This window comes from Podarcis erhardii (assembly GCF_964252035.2).
Source record: "Podarcis erhardii genome assembly, chromosome: 14".
Lineage (NCBI taxonomy): Eukaryota > Metazoa > Chordata > Lepidosauria > Squamata > Lacertidae > Podarcis > Podarcis erhardii.
Window position 1 is genome coordinate 32,569,000 of NC_138503.1, and position 21,963 is coordinate 32,590,962.

The 21,963-nt window shown below is 44.2% G+C and overlaps 1 protein-coding gene and 1 long non-coding RNA gene across 4 annotated transcripts in view; both read right to left on the bottom strand.

Moving 5' to 3' along the window:
• LMF1 (lipase maturation factor 1) overlaps nt 1-17,642 on the bottom strand; it is a 162,030-nt gene extending 144,388 nt beyond the window's left edge. For 2 of the 3 annotated variants that reach the window (XR_014151173.1, XM_081840256.1), the window contains exons 1-2: nt 17,427-17,642; nt 12,168-12,477 (exon numbers count right to left, since the gene is read on the bottom strand). Coding sequence is in view for 2 of the 3 variants with exons in the window: in XM_081840256.1 (XP_081696382.1) it covers nt 12,168-12,477; nt 17,427-17,604 (488 nt within the window). In the remaining variant the exon portion in view is untranslated. Of the gene's footprint in view, nt 1-12,167; nt 12,478-14,364; nt 14,518-17,426 lie in introns of those variants that run through there. The other variant, XM_081840257.1, reaches the window with a different exon arrangement.
• LOC309329509 overlaps nt 1-21,963 on the bottom strand; it is a 219,638-nt gene that overhangs the window by 148,212 nt on the left and 49,463 nt on the right. The gene's annotated exons all lie outside the window — the stretch shown is intronic.

Here is a 21,963-nt window from a genome sequence, read left to right on the forward strand (position 1 = left end):
ATTCCATATCATAGGCATTATGTTTGTCTTTCAAAAACACAACACACACACTCCATTTGTTAATGCTTTAATGTTCTTCTAAGGCCTCTACTTAGTTAATACTGCAAAGTTATCTGAAGGCTTTGAGCAGAAAGCTGAAATACACTTTCTTTTAAAAGATCAATAAACAAATGAAAACAAGACACTCAAGAGGGGGCAAACAGCAAACCAGCTCCCCACCCCACCCCCCAGGAAGCCCTTTGGCACATGCCTGTGGAGAAGGGGCCATAGCTCAGTGGTAGAGCATCTGCTTTGCATATAGAAGGTTCCAGGTTCAAATCTCGGCACCTCCAGGTAGGGATGGGAGAGACTCACAGCCTGAAACCCTGGTGAGTCAGTGCCACTCAGTGCAGGCAATGTTGAGTTAGATCAGTGCTTCTCAAAGGAGAGGATGGCAAGTGTGGCAGGAAGATTCAAGGACAATGATCATATTATAAAGTAGTTGTGTTCTGTGTTATAAATCAAGCACTGTTAGGAGTTGTTTCTTTACGTCTTCCAATGTATTTCTTATCAATAAAAAGTTTGGCATGGCCTGAGCAAATCTTCATTCTGAAAGTGTGACCCAGAGCTCTCATAGCTGCCTATGTTCTAGTACCTTCCATGTAACAAACTGTTTGGTTTTTGAAAGGGAGGACCGTAGCTCACCGGTAGAGCACATGATTTACAGGTCCCAGGTTGTTCTTATTTAAACCATGCTCATACTGCTTAGCCACAATAGTCTCTTAAGTGGTTTTCAAAAATGTAATACAAAAGATAAACACAAGTTAAAACTATAGAATCAAACATCCATTAAAATGCCTGATGAAATAGGAAAAGTCTACAATAGGCACCAGGTGGAGGGGTTCTGTCTGACCTCAAATTGAAGTGAGTTGCATAAAACTAGGCCCACAATACAAAACACAGCACAAGCCCTGGTGGTCATGCATCTGAGCCATGAAGGGCTACTAACAGTGACTCCCGCAAATATGATGATCAGGCAGGGATAAAAGGGATTAGGCACTCCTTGAAGTAGCCTGGACCCAAATTGTCTAAGGGCTTTGTATATGAATATGCAAGCCTTGAACCTGGCCCAGTAGCTTAAGGGCAGCCAGTACAGAATTTTGAGCAGTGCAGTTATGTGATAGCGATCGTCTGTCCCCATCAACGGTCAAGCAACAGCTTTTTGCGCAAGCTAGAGCCTGCAGACCAGGCCCAAGTTCAATCTTCAGCCTCTCCCAAGACCGCTGTCTGAAACCCTACAGAGCCACTGCCAGTCATGTTTCTGATCTTCAGAACTGAGCTCTTGCCTATCTTGTAATTTCAAATCCCACTTACCATGATGTCAACATCAGCCCCCCCTTAATCTCATACACAATCCCCTTCTCCCAAAACATAGTGCCCATCCACCCTTTGACACTCTGCCATTCAAGAACTCAAGGCAGTGCCACTGGAGACTTCCCACAAAAAGAGATAAACAAGCAAAACAATACATTAAATAAAAACCGGAGCAGTGTGCTTTAAAACCCCATGGAGAGCTGCTGGAAGCAGTTCCATTTAATCAGAAGTGAAGCTGTACCAAGGCACCGTCCAAGTTCACCATCAATTTCTGACACACTATTAAGTTGAAAGCCCCTTCGGAGGGTTAAGTAACATCGTGGGCAGCTGGTTTGAGTTGCTGCTAAGCTGTTGGCGTTCCACAGTGGTCATGGTGGTGGGGAGAGGGGGAAGGAAATGCGTTTACAAGGGTAGTAAACGAAAGCACTTGTCTGGTTTCTGGATCTACTTTATTGTGGTCCCCAATCTTTTAAAGAACTGCCCTATAATTACAAATATCCACATTCAAAAACAAGAGGAACATTTGCACTAAAATAAAAGTTTTCCCTGCTTCCTCTTTTTTTTAAAAAAAAAACCAACAACAACAACTTGTGTTTGCTGTCCCCAAATAACAACCCATTTATATTCAAGAACAAGCATTCCTACCAAATTCCTTTGCTGGTTATCTTGGTTTGTTCAGGGGTCATTGTGTGTCTCTAGGCAACTGTGAGTTCCAACCACTAGCCTGGACTTCCCCAACCTGATGCCCTCCAGACATTTTGGACTGCTGGCCAGGGCTGTAGTTCAAAACAACCAGGCTGTCTGGGACTAATGGGAGATGAGAGTCCAAAATGGCTGTGCTGATGGGAATTGCAGTACAAAACATCTGGGAACATCTATTGGAGAAGGCTGCATTGGAGGTAACAACTTTGCAGCTACGTATTTCACACAGTTGCTCAAGACAGTTAGAAATCTCGTCTTCTCTTTCAACTTGTTTCAGCCCTTGAATTAACAGCATTGCAACCTAAGTTCAAGTTCCCAGAAGAGAAGTAGTAGTAATTATTATTATTATTAATAATAATAATAATAATAATAATTACTACTACTGTATTATTATTAACCCCACCCTTCCTCCCCAAGGGGCCAAGAGAGGCAAACAGATCCACAATTTAAAAATAAAAACAAAGAGGGGGGAAACAAAACAGATGAAACATTCTAAAAACAATTATAATGTAAAGCATCTAAAATCAGTTACAGTTAAAAACATTGTTCTATCCAGTGATCTCAGACTTGCCAGGAACAGTATTCATCTGCCTGGGTAAACAGGAATGCTTTCAAATTTCCTTTATTTCCACTTTAGTCACTTCTCTTTTCCATTTTTACTGTAAAATTTCTATTGAGGTTTATCCTTCTGTGTAAATCTCTTGCTGGGGTTCACCCGCAAACAGATACATACTTAAAACTTTAAAAATAGGCCTAGCTGGATCAGGACAAGGAACAGTCTCATCCACCATCCTAAAGTCGAAAAGCAGACACCTCCAGGAAGCCCATACCGAGAGACTTAATAAGTAATGACAACAAAACTGAAGAGATACTGAGAGGAAAGACTTCCAGGGACATTGCAGAGAAAGCCGACACTCCTTGCTGACAGCCCCAGTATTGTTACAATGGAGGCACCCTGGTGACAATGTGGGAAACTTTCCCCTAGGAAGGACCTGCCTCTCAACTGACAGAGAGCTTATTGCATGAAGGCAGCCTTGTGCTGTATTATATTATCAAATATTATTAATATTACTATTATTCAGTCAGATCTGAGTAGTCACTTTATTGAAACTTCATTGTTTCAAAGAAGCAGTACTGTAATTCAATGGAGCAAAACAGTGCCATTGCAACAAGTGGCCTGAGCTGCTATTATAATAATTATTATCATCGTCACCACCATGGCTTTTTGTGTGTGTGACAGTGTTCACCAGTACAGAGTGCCAACACATCTTAATTTTGCTGACCATGGCAGCCATTTTGTGCTGGTCCTGACAGCTCTGTGCTTGATATATAAGTACTGTACTGGGATGTTCTTTTAAAACCAAAAAAGCACTGATTACTACATTTATATCCCACCTCCCTCCCTAGGAGCCCAAGAAGATCCACAGTCCCCTCAGAACAACCCTGTGAGGTAGGTTATACTGAAAAAGAGGGACTGGCCCAAAGTCACCCAGTGAGCTTCATGGTAGTGGGATTTGGGCCTTGGTATCTCACTTTTAAGCACTACACCACAGCAGCCAAATGTATCTTAGAAATAATTATATCCCAGGTTTTCCTCTTCCAAGGTTATTTGGGTTATATCCAACTAAGAAGTAATCAGAGTAGTTCCACTGAAATTAATGAACCTGTGTTAGTCATGCCCATCAATTTCAATGGGTCTGTTCTCTGTTAGACTAGCATGAGATGAAGCCCCAAAGTAATTCTGAAGAAACCTTTTTTTTTTTTTTCGGGGGGGGGGTCTATACTTTCAGGGCCCATTTCCATAGCATCAAACTAGTGAAGTCTAATTTTAATTATTTGGGGGCGGGGGAGAGTGCTGAAATGCTAGTTTTTGCTCCTGCTTGCCTCTTTCTGAAATTGCACTAACCAGCCTAGGATGTGTGTTTGATCTTTTACAGGATTAGGGCCAGGGGGGCCAAGATCGCTCCAGAGGCAGCTCAAGATGGGATGAAAATTATTCCTTTCTGACATAAGCCGTCACTAAGTTATAATTTTGTGAACCAGGAGTATGTTTTCAATTAGCTTCGTTAGCCCCTGCTTGTACAGCTAAGCAGCAGCAGTGTCACATGGTATTAATCTTCGTTTCATTAATATGTCATATCAGCCGCACACGGCATTCTTTGAAACTGATACGCCCGGCCGTCTCTCCCCGAGAACCACCACCACCACAATATCAGCAAGAGGTGCCAAAATCTGCTTCCTACAGGAAGGATGACCCCCCTGAGATCCTTTAACTTTTGGTTTAAGTTTCTAGAAATTATTCTTTTTTTTCCATTTGGAGGAGGGGAGGGGAGGAGGAATGGCGAAGGCCATAGACTGGACCATGATAAACAAAGGCATTTCTGAAGCTTATTGCCAAAGGCCTATTATGTTGTTGTTTGTGATGAAAAGTTGCTTTCTGCAGCAGGCCAAGTGAAAAGCGGCTCTAACACATTTTTGCCCCCAAAATGCACAGGAGGATATTTTTGTTTTCACTGAAAGCTTTTAAACCAGCTCCATGGACTAGATCTAAATTCAATGGTTCCCAAAATGGGAAGTACCACCGTCGGGGAGGTAGTGGGGGGGGGGTCAAGGTATAAATGCCTATCAGACTTTGAAAAGCTGTTCTCACTGAACCAAGTTCATCAATTTTGTTGACTGAATAGAACTAAGTAGTTTTAACTGGATTTTGAGTAAGTGTGCAACTAATTGTTACTGTTTTGAATTTTTTTATGTTGTTACCTTCTTTAGTGGGTCATGCAAACCGCTCTTCTGAATAATGCCTTTTATAGGATAGGGGGCACTGGGAGTGAGTTTACGGGACAAAGAGGATGGTAGCCCAAAAAAGTTTTGGAACAACTGATCTAGATGAAATTAGTTGCACTTCAATCTCACTGAAACGCTCTTATGTCATGACTGATCTGCCCCACTAATTTCAGTGAGACTTAACTGCAATACGGGTTAATTTTACAAGACTGTTGGAAGGATTACAGAGTTAATGAAGGATGTCAGCTAGGCAAAAGGCACTGCCTAAATATCAAGAGTTGTATCCAGTCTTCTCAGAGTAGACCTGTTGAAGTTATTGGACCTCAGCTGTCCATTTTTCTTCTTCCAAGGGTCTCTTCTAAGTACACCCAACATTGGATCTTGGCCTAAGGGTTGCATTCTCCATTGAGCACATCTATTGAAATTGATGGGCATGACTAACATAGATAGTTTCATTAATTTCAGTGGGTCTCCTCTAATGAGTACTTAGTTGGATGCAACCCCATATGTTGGATCCAGATGAAGCTAGTTATCACATATTGGAGCAGGGTAGGTGACTGAGAAAGCAGTGGATTGCAAGGGAGTTCATGGCTAAGGCAAGATTGAACTGGAGATCTCTTGAACCACAGATCACACTTTCGTCCACTATATGACACCAGCTATGGTATCTAAGATGTTGATTCGATGTCTATGTTTACATTATCTGGAAATGGCTCATCATGCAAATTGTATGTTATTCTTCTGATTTCAGTGCCACTAACCCGGGTCCATATGGATGTGAGCATGAAAGCCTGAACAACTGACTTTCAAAGACGTAAAATCAGATATTGATGGTATCACTTTAAATTCACAGAATTTATGGTATCACTTTAAATCCACAGTACAGGGGGGGGGGGAGTTTCCTCCTCATGAGCAAGACAAGGCCAATGTCTGTTCTCAACTCAACATCAGACTAGGAGGACTAAATCAGAATCTTGGTGGCTTCTCCCAGACTTTGGAACTTCCACCCTAGAGAAGTCAAACTGGCTCCCTCCTTGTCCATCTCTCAGCAGGTAAAGACTTTTTTGTTCCAACAGGCTTTTGGGAACGGACTGCTTTTAATGAAAGGGCTGGTGCCATGTTGTTTTTATTATACTTATTTGTATGGTTTTAACAGATTTCATACATGTATATGGTATATGGTTTTTTTAATGATTGTTTTTTCTATGTTTTTAGCAGTTCTCATTTTTTATATGCAAGCCGCCTTGAGTCCCATCAGGGGAAAAATTCGGGTATAAAGAAATACATAATAATAACAATCTCACAGGCACAAGAATTCAACCAGAATAACTGACAGAATCTAGATTTTTTAAAAACAAAACCAAATACACACCAAATGCAGTACCAGAGATCAGGATGAAGCCAGCAGCCACTGCAACCGTCCAGTTGCAGTGAGGTGCACGATGGGGACTAGCAGATTGCACAAACTGGGTTACTGAAATTTTGACTGCAATCCAAAACATGGAAGTATTAAAATGTTTATTCCGCTCTGCATGTTATCCAGCAGACACCAACCACAGCATCTTTTAGATACTTGCTGAGAACTTCACTTTCTCCCCATGTCCATTCTGGATCATACTGCTCAGCAATCCAGCATTTTGTATATGTGCAGATATATTCTGTTTTCATATATGTTTTAGAGTTTTGATTTTGTATTGTAAACAGCTTTCAGATTTGGTGTGTATACACACGTAGGTGTGTGTGTGTGTGTGTGTGTGTGTGTGTGTGTGTGTTTGTACACACACACACACACACACACACACACACATAAATATAAAGACCTAAACACACATGGATCAATAACAAAAACAAAGATCAATACATACAGATTATCTCTTGAGGCCAAATTTCCGCAACCAATAGATCCAAACAGGTACTTCTTCCAATGTTCACTGTACACTCCATGAACATAGCTCATTATCAGGAAATCCTAAAACAACAGAGCAACCTTCCCCCACCTCTACAAGATGTTTTGAATTCCTGCCTTGGCTTCAATTCCAAATCCCCCAAGCTTTGTTAAAGCAATCCTAATCCGATCATAGGTTGCTTCTCATAGGAGAAACCACCAGCGTGTCTTCCCTTCAAATAGGAAAAGCCAGGAAGTTATGGAGTGGAACAAAGCAGGCTGGAGGAAGTCAATCTAGCCTTATACCACCCATAGAAAAAGCTGCAGGCCGCAAGCGTAAGAGCATAAGAACTCTGCTGAATTGGAACAAAGGCCTACCTAGATGAGCATCCTATTCCCACCATGAAGAGCCAGCTGCCTATATGAAGCCTGAAAGTAAAAGAACTCCCCTTCCTTGCAGCAATTTCCCAGCAGCTGGTATTCGGCCACCTCTGGCACAGGGAGTACAGTACATAGCCATCATGACTAGTTGCCACCCAAAAAGTCACAACTGCACAGAAAACAAAAGATTCGGAGCAGACATGTTATTGGAGACCCATCTGTCCAAGTACAGCAGAATTATTGTGGGAATGGCCATAACAGGAAGGCAGTGTGGCCCATCTAGTCCAGCATCCACTTCTTACAGTGGTCAACCAGATGCCCCAGTGGGAAGCCCACAAGAGGGCCCTGGGAACAAGAGCACTCTCCCTGCCTGCAGTTTCCAGCAACATGGCTGCCTCCAACAGTGGAGGTAAAAACATAGCTATCGGGGTGAGTAGCCGCTGATAGCCTTCTCCTCTGTGAATTTCTCTAAACCTCTTTAAAAGCCATGCAAGCTGGTAGACACCACTGCCTCTTGTAGGAGACAGTATCTTGCCCTTTCTCCCTCATGGAACCCAAAGTGGCGCACACAATGAGATTCTAAATACAGTATTGATAAATACATTATGCACACGTGGTTCCAGGTACTGACTAGACCCAGACCTGCTTAGCTTCAGGCAAAGGGAGTGGCCTTGTGTGCCCTCAACCTATACCCTGGAACTAGTTGTTTTTGTTGTTGTTGTTGTTGTTATGCCACCCATCTGACTGGGTTGCCCCAGCCACTCTGGGCGCAGGTTTGAGCAAGTCAATTCCAGGCGCGCGCACACACACAACACGGAACCTCTGGAAAGCACAAGGAAGATGTGGTGGGCTCTCTGCAGAAAAGGGGGAAAGGCTGCAGCTCAACGTAGAACATCTGCTTTGTGTACAGACAGTCCCGAGTTCAAGCCCTGATGGCAACTCCAGGTAGGACTAAGAGAGATTTTTGTCTGAAATCCTGGAAAAACGTTGACAATCAGTGTAGGCCAGTGGTTCCCCATTAGCTAAGTACTACAGACCCTCTGTTTTTCAAAAGCCAAAACAGGGATCCCCTGCTTTTGAAAATGTTGATATGTCTGTTGTAGGTTTTGTTATGGCAACGGTGCCACCATACCCCCCCCCCCAACATGTCCCAGCACTAGACTGAGACATGCGTCTTCCAGGCAGTGCTCCCACACGAGAGCACAGTGCCCCAAAATGGGATGTCCCAGACAGTTGACAGGTATGTGCCACAAAACCCTGGGTGGGTTATGTGGGCCCCCTAGGGTCTATGGATCACAAATTGGGAACTACAAGTATAGACAACACTGAGCTAGGTGGACCCAAGGGAGTTCCTCAAAAAGGTAGAAATGTCGAACAACATTTATCCTGAAGAATGGATGTTATTTGCTCGCTCTGCTATAAAACTGGAGAGGCCTGGGCCCCTTAGGGTACATCAACAGGCACGTAGCCGAAATCTTCACTGATTTAGGCTGCAAAAAAGGAAGAAAAGAAAAGAAATGGGGGCAGTCCCTCTGCTGAAGCTTCCTTTCCGTCCTGCGTCTCAGCCAGCTGGACTGGAGTTGAAAAGAGTCACACTCAAGTCAACAGCGCCTGGTATCTGAAGCTTCTGACCCAAAACAAATAGATAAATGCTTCAAAAATTAAAATAAGAAGGGACTTTAAAAGAATAAATTGGCCCTTGCTGGCAGGGAAAAAACAGAAGAGGGGAAACTGCATTGCTCTTCAAAAAAAAGAGAGAGAAAAATAACCCATCAGCTTATCTACCTTTGAACTGGCTTCTCATCAGAAACCTCACACCGGCCACTCATGTAACTCAAGACTTTGTCTCCACTCACCAGATGCTAGAAAACAAAAAGGGCTCAGGATATCCAGGTGCACCAACCGGGTGCCAAAGAAAAAATATCCTTTTGGATGCTCCTGCATGAAAATCTTTCTTGCTTCCAAATTCCATGTATCAGTATCAAACCAGAGGTTGGCCTGGAAAAGGAAGCCCAATGAGGGATAGGGATAAACCCACATTGGTGGAGGGTCCTGAGTCGCATATAGCTTGCCCACTGCCTCACTCTGCCACGCACTGGACAGCTCCTGTGCTCCTTTCTCTCTGGCATTCGGGCATCTCAGAGGCACAGAAGGAAAACTGGGGGTCCTTTTATTTATGTTATGAATTTCTTTCCGTAAAACATCCCAAATAGATTTAAACGAAAAGTAAATACAAATTTCTAAGAATGTAGATACAGACTAGGATTTTCAAAAGATCTCCACTTAAAAGTCTTGTTGGAAAAGGAAGGTCTTCAGTGGATACTGGTAACTTCCGTCTTGGATTACTGCAATGGGGTCTAGACGGGTCTGTCCTTCAAGACGTATTCTAAACTTCACTTGGTGCAACAAACAGTAGCCATTTCAAAACTGCTGCATTGGCTGCCGGTTCATAACCAGAATCAGCCTCCTTCTGCAAAGAGGTGTGTTCAGAAAGGTAGACCAGAACTTCTAGAGCATGGAGCATTCAAGACCACACCAAAGTCTACAACAAGGCCCTAAGAGGGAGGTTCTAGGCCTCCAAGGGCACCACGGAGCATACCAAACTACTGCCTCCCATTTTGAATAAATTGCCAAATTGCTGCATGTGAAATGCTTTGGACTACGTCCCATCAGCTGCAGCCCAGCACCGCCATTCTCCCATGAACCCACAATTATACAGCCACGTTGGCTGGGAATGATGGGACTTGTATTCCAAAGCATCTGGAGGGCACCAGGTTGGCAAAGGGAAACACAGCACCCAAAACTGGCCACGGTTAGCAGAGACTGGTCCAAAGAGACCCAGGTTCAACATGATGCCCCAGCCCAGAAGCCATGATGGGCAAGGAATGGAACGTGCAAGAAGTACGGCAGAAATCTCAGCTAGTCTGGCTGCTGTGGAGGATAACTGAAAACTACCCTAGCAGAAAACTACCCTACCATAGCAGACAGTTAAAGTATGGAAATCACTCTCACAGGAGTTACAGATAGGTAGCCGTGTTGGTCTGCCATAGTCAAAACAAAACAAATTCCTTCCAGTAGCACCTTAAAGACCAACTAAGTCAGTTCTTGGTATGAGCCTTCGTGGGCATGCATTCGGTATCTGAAGAAGTGTGCATGCACACGAAAGCTCATACCAAGAACTGACTTAGTTGGTCTTTAAGGTGCTACTGGAAGGAATTTGTTTTGTTCTCACAGGAGTGACAGCCATCAACTTGGATGGCTTTAAAAGATGATTGGGCAAATTTGTGGAAGAGGAGTAGGCTATCAGTGGCTACTAACCATGATGACTGTGTTCTGTTTCCACACTTAGAATAGAGTACTGAGTTACAATTTTTCAACTGGTGCAGTATACTAAACAATCCACACCACTTCGCACCCCAAGCTCCATTTATTAATTATTATTTTAATAACCCACAAAGATACATCTAAGCAACTGAATGTCACAGTATATATACAAGAATAATGACATTCAGAGAAATCTGAATGGGGCAGGCGGGGGAAGCAGAAGAATTTTCAACAGTCAGCAACCCACTTTTTAAAAACTACCCCACCCCTCTTTACAACATTTCCTATTTCACCATAATTTATACTGCCACTAAAATTGAGATGAATGGGGAGCAACACCTAGTCCCACTCCCCTTAACCTCGTCCTCCTTGATCAAATTGCTATGCGGTTCTTGAAAAAAGCTACCGTTTGCCATAAATTATCCAGTGAGGGAGCTGAATCCAACTTCATATGTTTTGCGCGCGCGCACACACACACACACACACACACACACACACACAAAGGGAATCAGTAACCCCAAATAAAAATCCAGCCTCAAATATCACACGTGGTTCCTTCAAAGCCACAGTCCTGCTCCAGCAAAGAAAGAGCCAGAAATGTCAACATTCCCAAGAGGCACCATGTGTCCTCCCAAGGGAGCCAAGTTTCTGTGCCCATTCAGAAGGCTCAGCAAGTTGAGCATGATCCTGCTGTCAATCAAGTCTCACAGCCCTCTGGACAACTGGAGCAAAGGAACCCTGGAGTTTCTTCAGCAACGTTCCCAAAATCCATTTGTTGTGCTCATCACAGTGAGGGTCCCATCCCCTCTAAGGAATTGTTATCCAAAGAATCATAGAATTGTAGAGTTGGAAAAGATCCAAATGCCTGTAGTGCAGGAATTATTACTTCTTCTTGTTCTTAGATTTATTGCCTGCCCTTCACCAGCTGGTCCCAACAATTAAAAATTCAGAATTAAAAACACTTAAAACAGCCCACAACCACAGGAATAGGGAGAACTCTGAAGACACATTTCTCAGGTGCCAAGGGTCAGGAGAAAGTGATGAATCTTCAGCATTCATCAAAGGCTATACCGTGAAGAAGCCAGGCACACCTCTGGGTGGAACGAATTCCACAACTTCAGGGCAGGCACAGAGAAGGCCCTCTCCTGGGCTGCCGAGAGGTAGAACTACCAAGAAGGCCCCCACTGCTGATCTTAACACCTAGGAGGGTTTGTAGGGAAAGAGGCAGCCTTTCAGGTATTTGGGGCCTAAGCCATTTAGGGCTTTGAACATCTCGCTTTGGGCATAGAAAAAAATGGCATGATGAGCCTTCGTCCTCAAGATGGGATGATACCTTCATTCTCTCCCCAGATCCATCACTCGTGTTATGTTTCCAAGGCAATCGGAGTGCCAGCCCCAAACTGTCATAGCCCAGAAATCAAATTCCACATACACACCCCGGCTATCTTAGATTTCTTACATGCTGGTAGTAGACAGATTTATTGGATGGGATTCTGGCATAGAGGCATGGAGAATTGTTATTTATTTAAAAGGTTTCTTAACCATTCTACATCAAAGTAATGGGACATTCCTACAAATATGAGGTATAGTCCAAAACATCTGGAGGGCATGAAGTTGGAGGTAGGGGTGGGGAGCCTATGAGATGTTTCATTATTTCTACATCATCATCTTAATAACTTGAGGGTCCTCAGAATGACAAACAACAAGTATAACAGAGAAGATGTACCAACCAACTTACCAGACCTGTCCCACGTTAATTAAGGAGAGGTAGAGAGCCCACAGGGAAGCCATGAGGATCACGTTGGCGCAGCCGGTGACCAGGACAAAAGATGAGATCCCCAGGCCAGCCACAGCAAAGGCATCCAGGACACTGTCCATGCTGGACCAATCCAAAAACCAAATTAAAGTCGGGGCATAGCTTAAGGCGTCCAAGTCTATCTTCCCCTTGAAATAGCGCTTGACACTCTCCAGGTACAACTTGCAAGGGAGGAGTCCCTGGTCTCCAATCAGGGCCTTGTTTTGATGCTTAGCCACCAAAAAAGCTACAACTGCAAAGAAAAAAGATGAGGGGAAAGGCGGGTTAGCAGAGACACATCAGTCCAAGTAAAGCAGAATTATTGTAGGAGCAAGAAGAGGCTGCTGTACCAGGCCAGTGACCCATCTAGTCCACTAGCCTGTTCTCAAAGTAGTCAACCAGGTGGCCCAATGAGAAGCCCACAAGCTGGACCTGAGCACCACAGCACTCTTCCCTCTTGCAGTTTCCAGCAACTGGTATTTGGAAGCATTCCTGCCTACAACAGTGAAGGCAGAACATAACCATCAGGGGTAGTAACCATTGATGGCCTTATCGTCCTCCATGAATTTGTCCAATCCTATTTTAAAGCCATCCATGTTGATAGCCATCATTGCCTCTTGTGGGAGTAAATTCCAGCTTGCTTGCTTGCTTGCTTAGAGCATTTGCTGCCTCTTTTAGTAATTTGCTACCTACTGATTTGCTATGAGTTGTGCTGTTACTCTTAAGGCTTGTATCTTTTTACAGATTGCGTGTATTCTTCTCATCTTATTTACTTTTACTATAAACCACCCTGTGGCTTGTGTAAAGGACGGTGTATATATATAAATCATCTAAATAAACAAATGTACATGTTATTGTCTGCATACTGTCATAGAATCATAGAATCATAGAGTTGGAAGAGACCACAAGGGCCATCGAGTCCAACCCCCTGCCAAGCAGGAAACACCATCAGAGCACTCCTGACATATGGTTGTCAAGCCTCTGCTTAAAGACCTCCAAAGAAGGAGACTCCACCACACTCCTCGGCAGCAAATTCCACTGCCGAACAGCTCTTACTGTCAGGAAGTTCTTCCTAATGTTTAGGTGGAATCTTTTTTCTTGTAGTTTGGAACCATTGCTCCGTGTCCGCTTCTCTGGAGCAGTAGAAAACAACCTTTCTCCCTCCTCTATGTGACATCCTTTTATATATTTGAACATGGCTATCATATCACCCCTTAACCTCCTCTTCTCCAGGCTAAACATGCCCAGCTCCCTTAGCCGATCTTCATAAGGCATCGTTTCCAGGCCTTTGACCATTTTGGTTGCTCTCCTCTGGACACGTTCCAGTTTGTCTGTGTCCTTCTTGAACTGTGGTGCCCAGAACTGGACACAGTACTCCAGGTGGGGTCTGACCAGAGCAGAATACAGTGGCACTATTACTTCCCTTGATCTAGATGCAATGGAAGTAATAGTGCCACTGTATTCTGCTCTGGTCAGACCCCACCTGGAGTACTGTGTCCAGTTCTGGGCACCACAGTTCAAGAAGGACACAGACAAACTGGAACTGTAAAATTGTATAAATCAGAGAGAGGAGCTGAGGGAAGTCTCGAAGGGGAGGGAGGGACGGATTGATGGGGAGGTGTGGGGAAAGGGGGGAAAATAATGAATATAATATGTTTTGATATTTTGTTAGGTTGAAATTGTTAATAAAAAACTGTAAAAAATAAACAAACAAATGTAACCAGGTTACATTTGCTTGCCAGCCAACATATGCCTAAATAATATATGGGGGGGGGGTAAAGAGGGAACCAAAACCACCCTTTTTTGTTCAATTTGTTTGCTTGGTCACCTGGAGGCGACACTTACCCACCTTGGGCAACTAGGTAAGCAGGTGTCTGGTAGGCTATGCTATAACATTCCACCATCACACCAAAGCAGTCGTAAATGATAGTTAAGACACATAAAGAAATCCAAATCAAGCCTGTGGTCTTCATGAAACTTCCCCCACAGTTTAATATATCCACTTTGGTTAAAAATATTTTTTCCCTTCCTTCCAGGGTGAGGGTCAGTGTGGAGTGGGGAAGCCTCCACAACCTAATTTACCTTGATTAACACTGCAATTGGCCAAGGAGTTTTTCCTCAAGTGCTAATCAAAATTTACCTCAAAATTGCTGGCCTGCCGTCCAACTGCTCATCAGCTCCTAGAAGTACAAATTACACTCCTGGCTCGAGAGCAAAGATAAACAAAGGAAGAGCAAATGAGGAATAAGATACACCCTGACAAAAACGGAAATAAAACGGAGAGTGTACACTGTTATTTACATGCAGGTTGGACATAACGGAAACATCTAGAAGTGGTACACACGAGGCCACAAAGAGGGCCCTGAAATAGAGGCCTGACAGGTTCACAATGGCAAGAAGCTCAGTTGGGCTGCATTTACACAGCAGTCCATTTGACATTTTCCCTAACTGCTAATTTCCATATTATATTTAAGCTTTCACACAATGTAAAAGTGACTTCTGGAAATCTAGTGGAACACAGTAGAAGCTGTTCATTTTCATATTGTTTTAAAGCTATTTTCTGTGCATTACATGGGATGAAGTCGTAGATAGGAAGATGCCTTATTCAGAGTCAGACCATCCGTCTATGTACAGTTGCCCACTACCTGCACTTTCCAGAAACAGTTGAAAACATTATTGTTCCAATGGTGTACCCCAATCTGGACAAACGGGTCTCTATCACAAGTGTCCACTTGTTAGGAATTTGGTCCAGTTTTAGACCTATTTCTTGTTTCTGTGTTTTTAGCTATTTTCAGTTATTTGGCAATTAATACATTAGTGGTAATAATAAGAACCACCCAACAGGCACAGAGTCTCAACCATCTAGACTTGTTAGGTCTGCTGATCTAGCCCCAGCCTTTTCTTTGTGTTGCTCTCCCCACCCAATGATTGTCATGGTTTGAGGAAGAAATAATCCTGAAATTCATGCTCAATAAGGATGAAAAGACGTGAAATGCAAAACGTTCAAGACACATCTGCTTCTCCCCATTCCCACCCAAGTTTCTTACAAAAAAGCAATCAATTTTCTAAAAATAATTTTAAAGTGCTGACCACATGCAGTAGTGAACCACAAAGGGAAGATGCCTTATAAAAGGAAAGACCAATAGTCTACTGAGGTCCGTACACAAGCAATGGGGAAGTATCAGGCGTAATTAACCAAGGCCAGGGTCCTAATTTGGACAATGAGGCTATTTTATCCAAGCCTCACACTACATCTGACATCTTCATGTAGCACATGGTTAAAATTTGGCACTTGCTACCCCAAGAGGCAGTGATGGCCACCAACTTAAAAGAGGATTGGGCAAATTCAAGGAGCAAGATAAGGCTATCAATGGCTATTAGCCATGATGGTTATGTGCTGCCTCCACAGTTGGGGCAGTAATGCTTCTGAATACGAGATGCTGGAAACCGCAGGTGGGTAGAGGCCTCTGGTGCTCAGGTCCTGCATACAGTCTTCCCATAATGGGCATCCGGTTGGCCACTGTGAGAACAGGATGCTCGACTAGCTGGGCCATTTCCCTGTTCCAGGAAGCGCTCCTGGTGTCCTCATGTCATATACGTAAATATGTGGTTGCAAATGAACAGCTGGGAGGCTTAAAATGTTCTCCCAACTGTTCCTTAGAAAGCAAAGATTGAACTTGGCACCTTTAACCAAATGCAAAGTATCACTAAGAATGATTCCTGTCAGAAGGAGAACCTGAAAGCAATGACTTCCAAGCCCTGCCTTGGGCTGGCCAGGATCTTCTTTTGCAGCATGGCTTGAACTCAAGCCACCCTACAAATGGAAAATTGGGTCACCTGACATCAAGACGACATCAGGCGAGTGGAAGGTGGGTGGCTACTCCCATCTTTCCAGGTTACAAGCTGGGGTGGTGGGGCCTCAGGATCTTGCCCATTCATTGAAAAGATTCCCTATCTGTGGCTTACACTGATTGGCATAGGCTCTCCAGGGTTTCAGACAGGGAGTCTCTCCAAGCACAACCCAGAGATGTCAGGAATTGAACCTAGGACCTTCTCCATGCAAAGCAGCTGCTCTCCCAGTGAGCTTTGGCTCTTGAAAGAATAGTTATGAAATACACACACCTGCAGCTTTCTTCTGCAACGCTAGAAACCTAAAGAAACCTTCAATATCTGTGCATTTATTATTTATAACATAAAGCAAATCTATCTTCAGGGTGCAAGTCAAGAGGGCTGCAAGCGATACATGGCAGGTTTTTACACTGCTCTTTTCTTCCTTTGACTGGGTGGGCAAGTCAAGCGGACCCAACAGATCTCCTCCTTGGCACATACGGCACCTGACTCTATCACACTAAATCCTGCAGTGCAAATCTTACTTCCCCAAGTCCTTGCCCCGTGTCCTGATTCACCTTCATTCCAGATTCCTAAAGATCATTCTCAAAAGCAGAGCTTGCTGGAATTGCAAGAGATGACATGATAGAAATTAGTAAAATTATGCTTTCTTTCTTTGCTTTATATACCACCCTTCATCAAAAGATCTAAGGGCATTTCACAAGATAGAAAGTGGAGAAAGTGGACAGCAAAAAGTTTTCTCCTTCTCTCATAACACTAGAACTCAGAAACATCCAAAGAAGGTGAATGTTGGAAGATTCAGGACACAGAGGGAGGAGATAATCAAAACACCTAGAGAACTGAACTGATTTTTAGCAATCTGATTTTTTAAAAACTATGAATACAGAAAATGATTATTTCTGTGGAAAGTAATACTGTAAAATACTTGGAAGCTGATCTAGTAGAGTAGAAGCCAAGTACAAAGCTATCTGTTTGCACTCATTGCCCCAGGAGGCATCACTCTCCCTTCAGCTTGTTTCTGTGCTGAGTGAGCCACAACAACAGCCTTTGCAATCATTTTTCTTATGTGCAGGGAAGGAGGGGGAGTTTTGCCCGACGCCTTCCGGTTTCCTGATTTATGAGAAAGTCCCAATGAATTCAATGGGGTATGTGGGAGGTTAGGATTTGCAGTCTTGCCAGTTTCTTTTTTAAAAAAAAAATAAAAAGCTGGAGAGAAAGATGCTTATTATCTATCCCCACCCCACCAAATAAAAATCGTTTGCTGGAAATAGAGAATTGATGGCGAGGATTTGGAAGCCCCACCACCGATTTCTCCATCTCTGCCTCCCCGTCCCCTGCCAGGCAGGCACTCACAGTAAATGAAGGCGGTGGCGCGCAGCAGCACCAGGCGCGTTAGCCAAAAGGTACCAGGGCGCAAGGCGGAGGGAGCCGGGGGGCTGCGGGACTCCTTCGCGCCGGGGTCTGAGGCGGCTGCGACCGCCTCCCCGCCAGCCCCTCGCCGCCGCCTCAGGTCCTCCCTACTCGTAGCCATGCCTGTCTGAAGTGGGCGGGCCCGATGGCCTGGTGCGGTACAGCGCGTGCGCCCGCATCCCCGGGCGGCGTATTTTGGAGACGCCACGGAGCGCGCGGCCATTGGAGAGGGCAGTGGCGCACGCGCGTTCTAGTGCGCTCGCTCGCCCGCCCGCCCGCGCGCCCGGGTAGCTTGACTTTGGGCGCTCGTTTGCTCTTGCTGCGAGCTGATCACGCGTAGAACTGGAATCTGCAGTGGTAAACTCAAGGGGGAATTCCTAATTAAATGAATGAAATAATTATATCACGTCGTTTAATTACCAAACTGGCTTCTGTAAAGTTCGCAACATGTGCTGGATTTTTGTGCTGTGCCGCAAGACGGATTTTGAAAGATACAAGCACGGTGAGGCTTAACAGCCAAATAAAAAAGCAGAGCGTCAGACTATCCGTTCATATGCATGGAAAGGAAAATTGAATTGTTTGAAATCCCAGAGAGAATCTTGAATCGAATGGTTTCTGTTTGCAAAGATGGCTTGTTAATTTGAGCAAGCTAGAATTAAGAGCAACCCCAATAAGTGTTGAAGTTTCATTTTAGTCTTGATTTCAAGTACAGTATAAGTTATATTTTCTCATCCTTCATGTTTCTCTTTTTCTGTTGTCCTGGCAACGACTTATGGCTGTAAGCAAATAAATATTTATCTTATGATAATAATGTCACTCTGACAGTGTCTTCTTCTCTGCAGTTACTAAAGGTATACTGTAAAAGCCTGGTTCTGTTGCCACCTTTCATCTGGTCACTTTCAGTAGCCAGGGGACTCACCCTCTGGGTTCAAATAGGAGCATCAGTAGCAGGATTGGGGGGCTCTGCACAAGCTGAAATATTGGTCTGTTAGTTTCATATGCCTATATGTATTGAATGAAAGCAGGGCTGGTACATTTATAAATCAATTAACATTGCATTCGCACTCTGAGTCTGCAAGCTACCCAAATGTAGTTTTAAAGTTTTTTTGCCTTTGTTTGTTTGTTTGCTTTCACAAAATTTACAGTTTACAAAAAGAATCAAAACAATGGAATGAATCAGTAACAACAGTTTTAACAAACTATTTAAAACATTCACAAAAAATAATTAAAATAAATGATAAGCTAATAACTATATTAAGATGCATGTCAGCATTCTACACATCTGGACATGCCTAAACGAAAAAGGTTTTTAGCAAGTACACAAAAGAGTATAGTGAAAGTCCCTGCCTAGCCCCCCCCCCAGTTAATGAGCATTGCCATTTAAATGGTGTGTGTGTGCCATGTCTTGTGATTGATTATGCAGGGTGGGGCTTACCTGACTGCCCTCCCCTCAATATTTTATTCAAGATGGCACCCCTGGTTCCCATAGTAGGTGTCAAAGCATCCCCAGTCAAGGCAGTAATGCTTCTGAATACCAGTTGCTGGAAACCATGGAAGAGGATGAGTGATCTTGTGTTCCAATCCTGCCTGCGGTTTTCCCACAGGCATCTGTGAGAACTGGATGCTGGACTAGCTGAGCCTGATCCAACATACTCTTCTAAAACCAGATTGTGCCACATTGATGAAGACTATAGGAAATGCCCCCACCCTCCCCCACAATCCCAAATTGGTTAACAGCCCCCACGTGTTTAAAAGTGAATTGAAAAAGTCAACTTGAGTTAATATTTTCTTGTTCAAGACTGATCGATAGCCTCTCTGAAGATATATCTCGCCAGGTGTCACACTATTTGGGGCTTCTCAGGCTACAGAGCAGTCCCTTCTAAATGAGCCTTTTGTTCTGCCAGTTTCCCATCAGTGCCACTGGCTTTATTCTGCTTTAAAAGGGGGGACAGTGGGGGGACATAATAGGGCATTGTATAGGTCAAGATAAATAGCTTATTTGTTTTGAGGGTGTTGTGAGATTGTAGGTAGGTTGCCCTTCACCCCACCTGTCAAATAGCCCTGTGAGGCTTGCGTGTGAAAAATACCATGTAGATAAAAGTGAAGGATTTCCTTAGAGGTAGATTTGTGAATCACACAGGCTGGCACCCGCCTGTCTCAGGAGACATGGAGGCGTGCACCACTGGGAATTAAGTCAAACTGTTGGAAGGTTACAGCGCGTGATATCAGCAAATTCCACATCACCTTTTGACGTTTGTAGAACAAGGTGGCTTGGCTTCATGGAGGAAAGCTTTAGAGCTTCTGCTTTGCATGCAAAAGGTCTAAGGTTCAATCCTCAATAGCATCTCCAGGTAGAGCTTGGAATGTCCCCTGCCTGGAATCCTAGAGATCTGCAGGCAGGCAGTGTAGATAACACTGAGCTGAATCATCCAACAATCTGATTTGGTATAAGGCAGCTTCCTGTGCTCTGAGTAACCTTGAAGCAGTTGGCTGAGGCTGATGGGAAATGTAGTTCAGCACCACTTGAGGTTCCCCAGGTTCCGCATCCCATCCTTCTATGATAAGGGTTCAGTTAAAGACACAATCAAGACCCAGAATAGTTGGCACCCCCTGATATGCCCTAAAACCACCTTTGTGGGGTGGTTTTAGGGCAGCAGGACTGGTGCAACCCCACTGGGTGCCATGCTGCCGGGGGGGGGGCACAACAATGCTGTAGAACGGAGACAATCCTGAACTAGAAGAACCATTGGCCCACCTTGGTATAAAGCTGTAGCACCCTAAGAGGTAAAGGACCAGAGATGAGCAAGATCTCATTTTGATACCTGAAATATAAAATCCAAATGCTTTCGAGAGGGTGGGGCGGAATTGCTATTCCAAATGTGCTTATGTAGCAAAAGGGAGAAAAACACTCTGAGCATGTTCAGAGGCTCTTTTATTTTATGGGAGGAAGGAAAACCTGCAACTTATGAAAGTGCTTCTGGAACTGAATTTCTAGTGTGTTTGTATTAGAAGTAAGCACTTCCCTTAAACCAGTTTAGTTGTAACTTAAGCCCGTAGGGCAGAATCCAAGTTAAATGCAGGCAGCATGTGGATCCACAGCCCCAGGCAGGCAGCCAAACGTCTGCCAAGGCATCTGACTCCCTTGATTGTGTATATATATTTTTTTGCTGGGGGGTGGGGGAGAGCGGGGAATCCTCTGGCTCCAGCAGAACAGCTGCGGGGGGCAGGGAACATTTAAACAGGTTTTTTTCTCTGCAAAGCTGAACCCAGGCTTCCAGGGGTTTGTACCACAACTGGTTTGTGTGTGGGGTTTTTGTTGTTGTTGTTGTTGGTAAATGTAAAAATGAGAGTCTTTAAAGGGTCAGCCTGAGAGTGACCCCTGTTCCTGAGGTGGGGGTGCCCTCTACTCTGGATGGGCAGTTGCAGAATCCTTGCAAAGGTGGATGCTTGGAGGCAACTCTGAGATCAGAAGCTGTTTCAGTTGGTGTCCGTTCCTCCCCATGCCCACTTGCTTTCCATTTGGTTAAAGGGATCTTTTAGCAACTTTTGGCCTGATAACATAGGAACATTATTATTGCTACATAAGATGAGCCTATCTTAAAAAGCAGAGACATCAACTTGCCAACAAAGGTCCGTATAGTTCAAGCTATGGTTTTCCCAGTAGTGATGTATGGAAGTGAGAGCTGGAACATAAAGAAGGCTGATCGCTGAAGAGTTGATGCTTTTGAATTATGGTGCTGGAGGAAAAAACAAAATTAAAAAATTCCTTCCAGTAGCACCTTAAAGACCAACTAAGTTAGTTCTAGGTATGAGCTTTCGTGTGCATGCACACTTCTTCAGATACACTGAAACAGAAGTCACCAGACAGGTGATTGGCAGATAGCTGTGATGAGCCTGTTGACGACTCTTGACTCTTAACGACTGCAATAGGTCTTACAGGAACTGGTGCTGGAGGAGACTGTAACTGGTGCTGGAGGAGACTCTTGAGAGTCCCATGGACTGCAAGAAGATCAAACCTCTCCATTCTTAAGGAAATCAGCCCTGAGTGCTCACTGGAAGGACAGATCCTGAAGCTGAGGCTCCAATACTCTGGCCACCTCCTGGAATACTTTCCAGGAAGAGAAGACTCCCTGGAAAAGACCCTGATGTTGGGAAAGATGGAGGGCACAAGGAGAAGGAGACGACAGAGGACGAGATGGTTGGATAGTGTTCTCGAAGCTACCAGCATGAGTTTGACCAAACTGCGGGAGGCAGTGGAAGACAGGAGTGCCTGGCGTGCTCTGGTCCATGGGGTCACGAAGAGTCAGACACGACTAAACGACTAAACAACAACAACAAGATGAGTCTGCTGGATTAGACCAGTGTCCCGTCTAGTCCAGCATCCTGTTCTCACAGTGGCCACCCAGATGTCTCTATGGGAAACCTGCAAGTAGGACCCAACCAAACACAAGAGCACTCTCTCCCCACTGCCAGTCAGGGT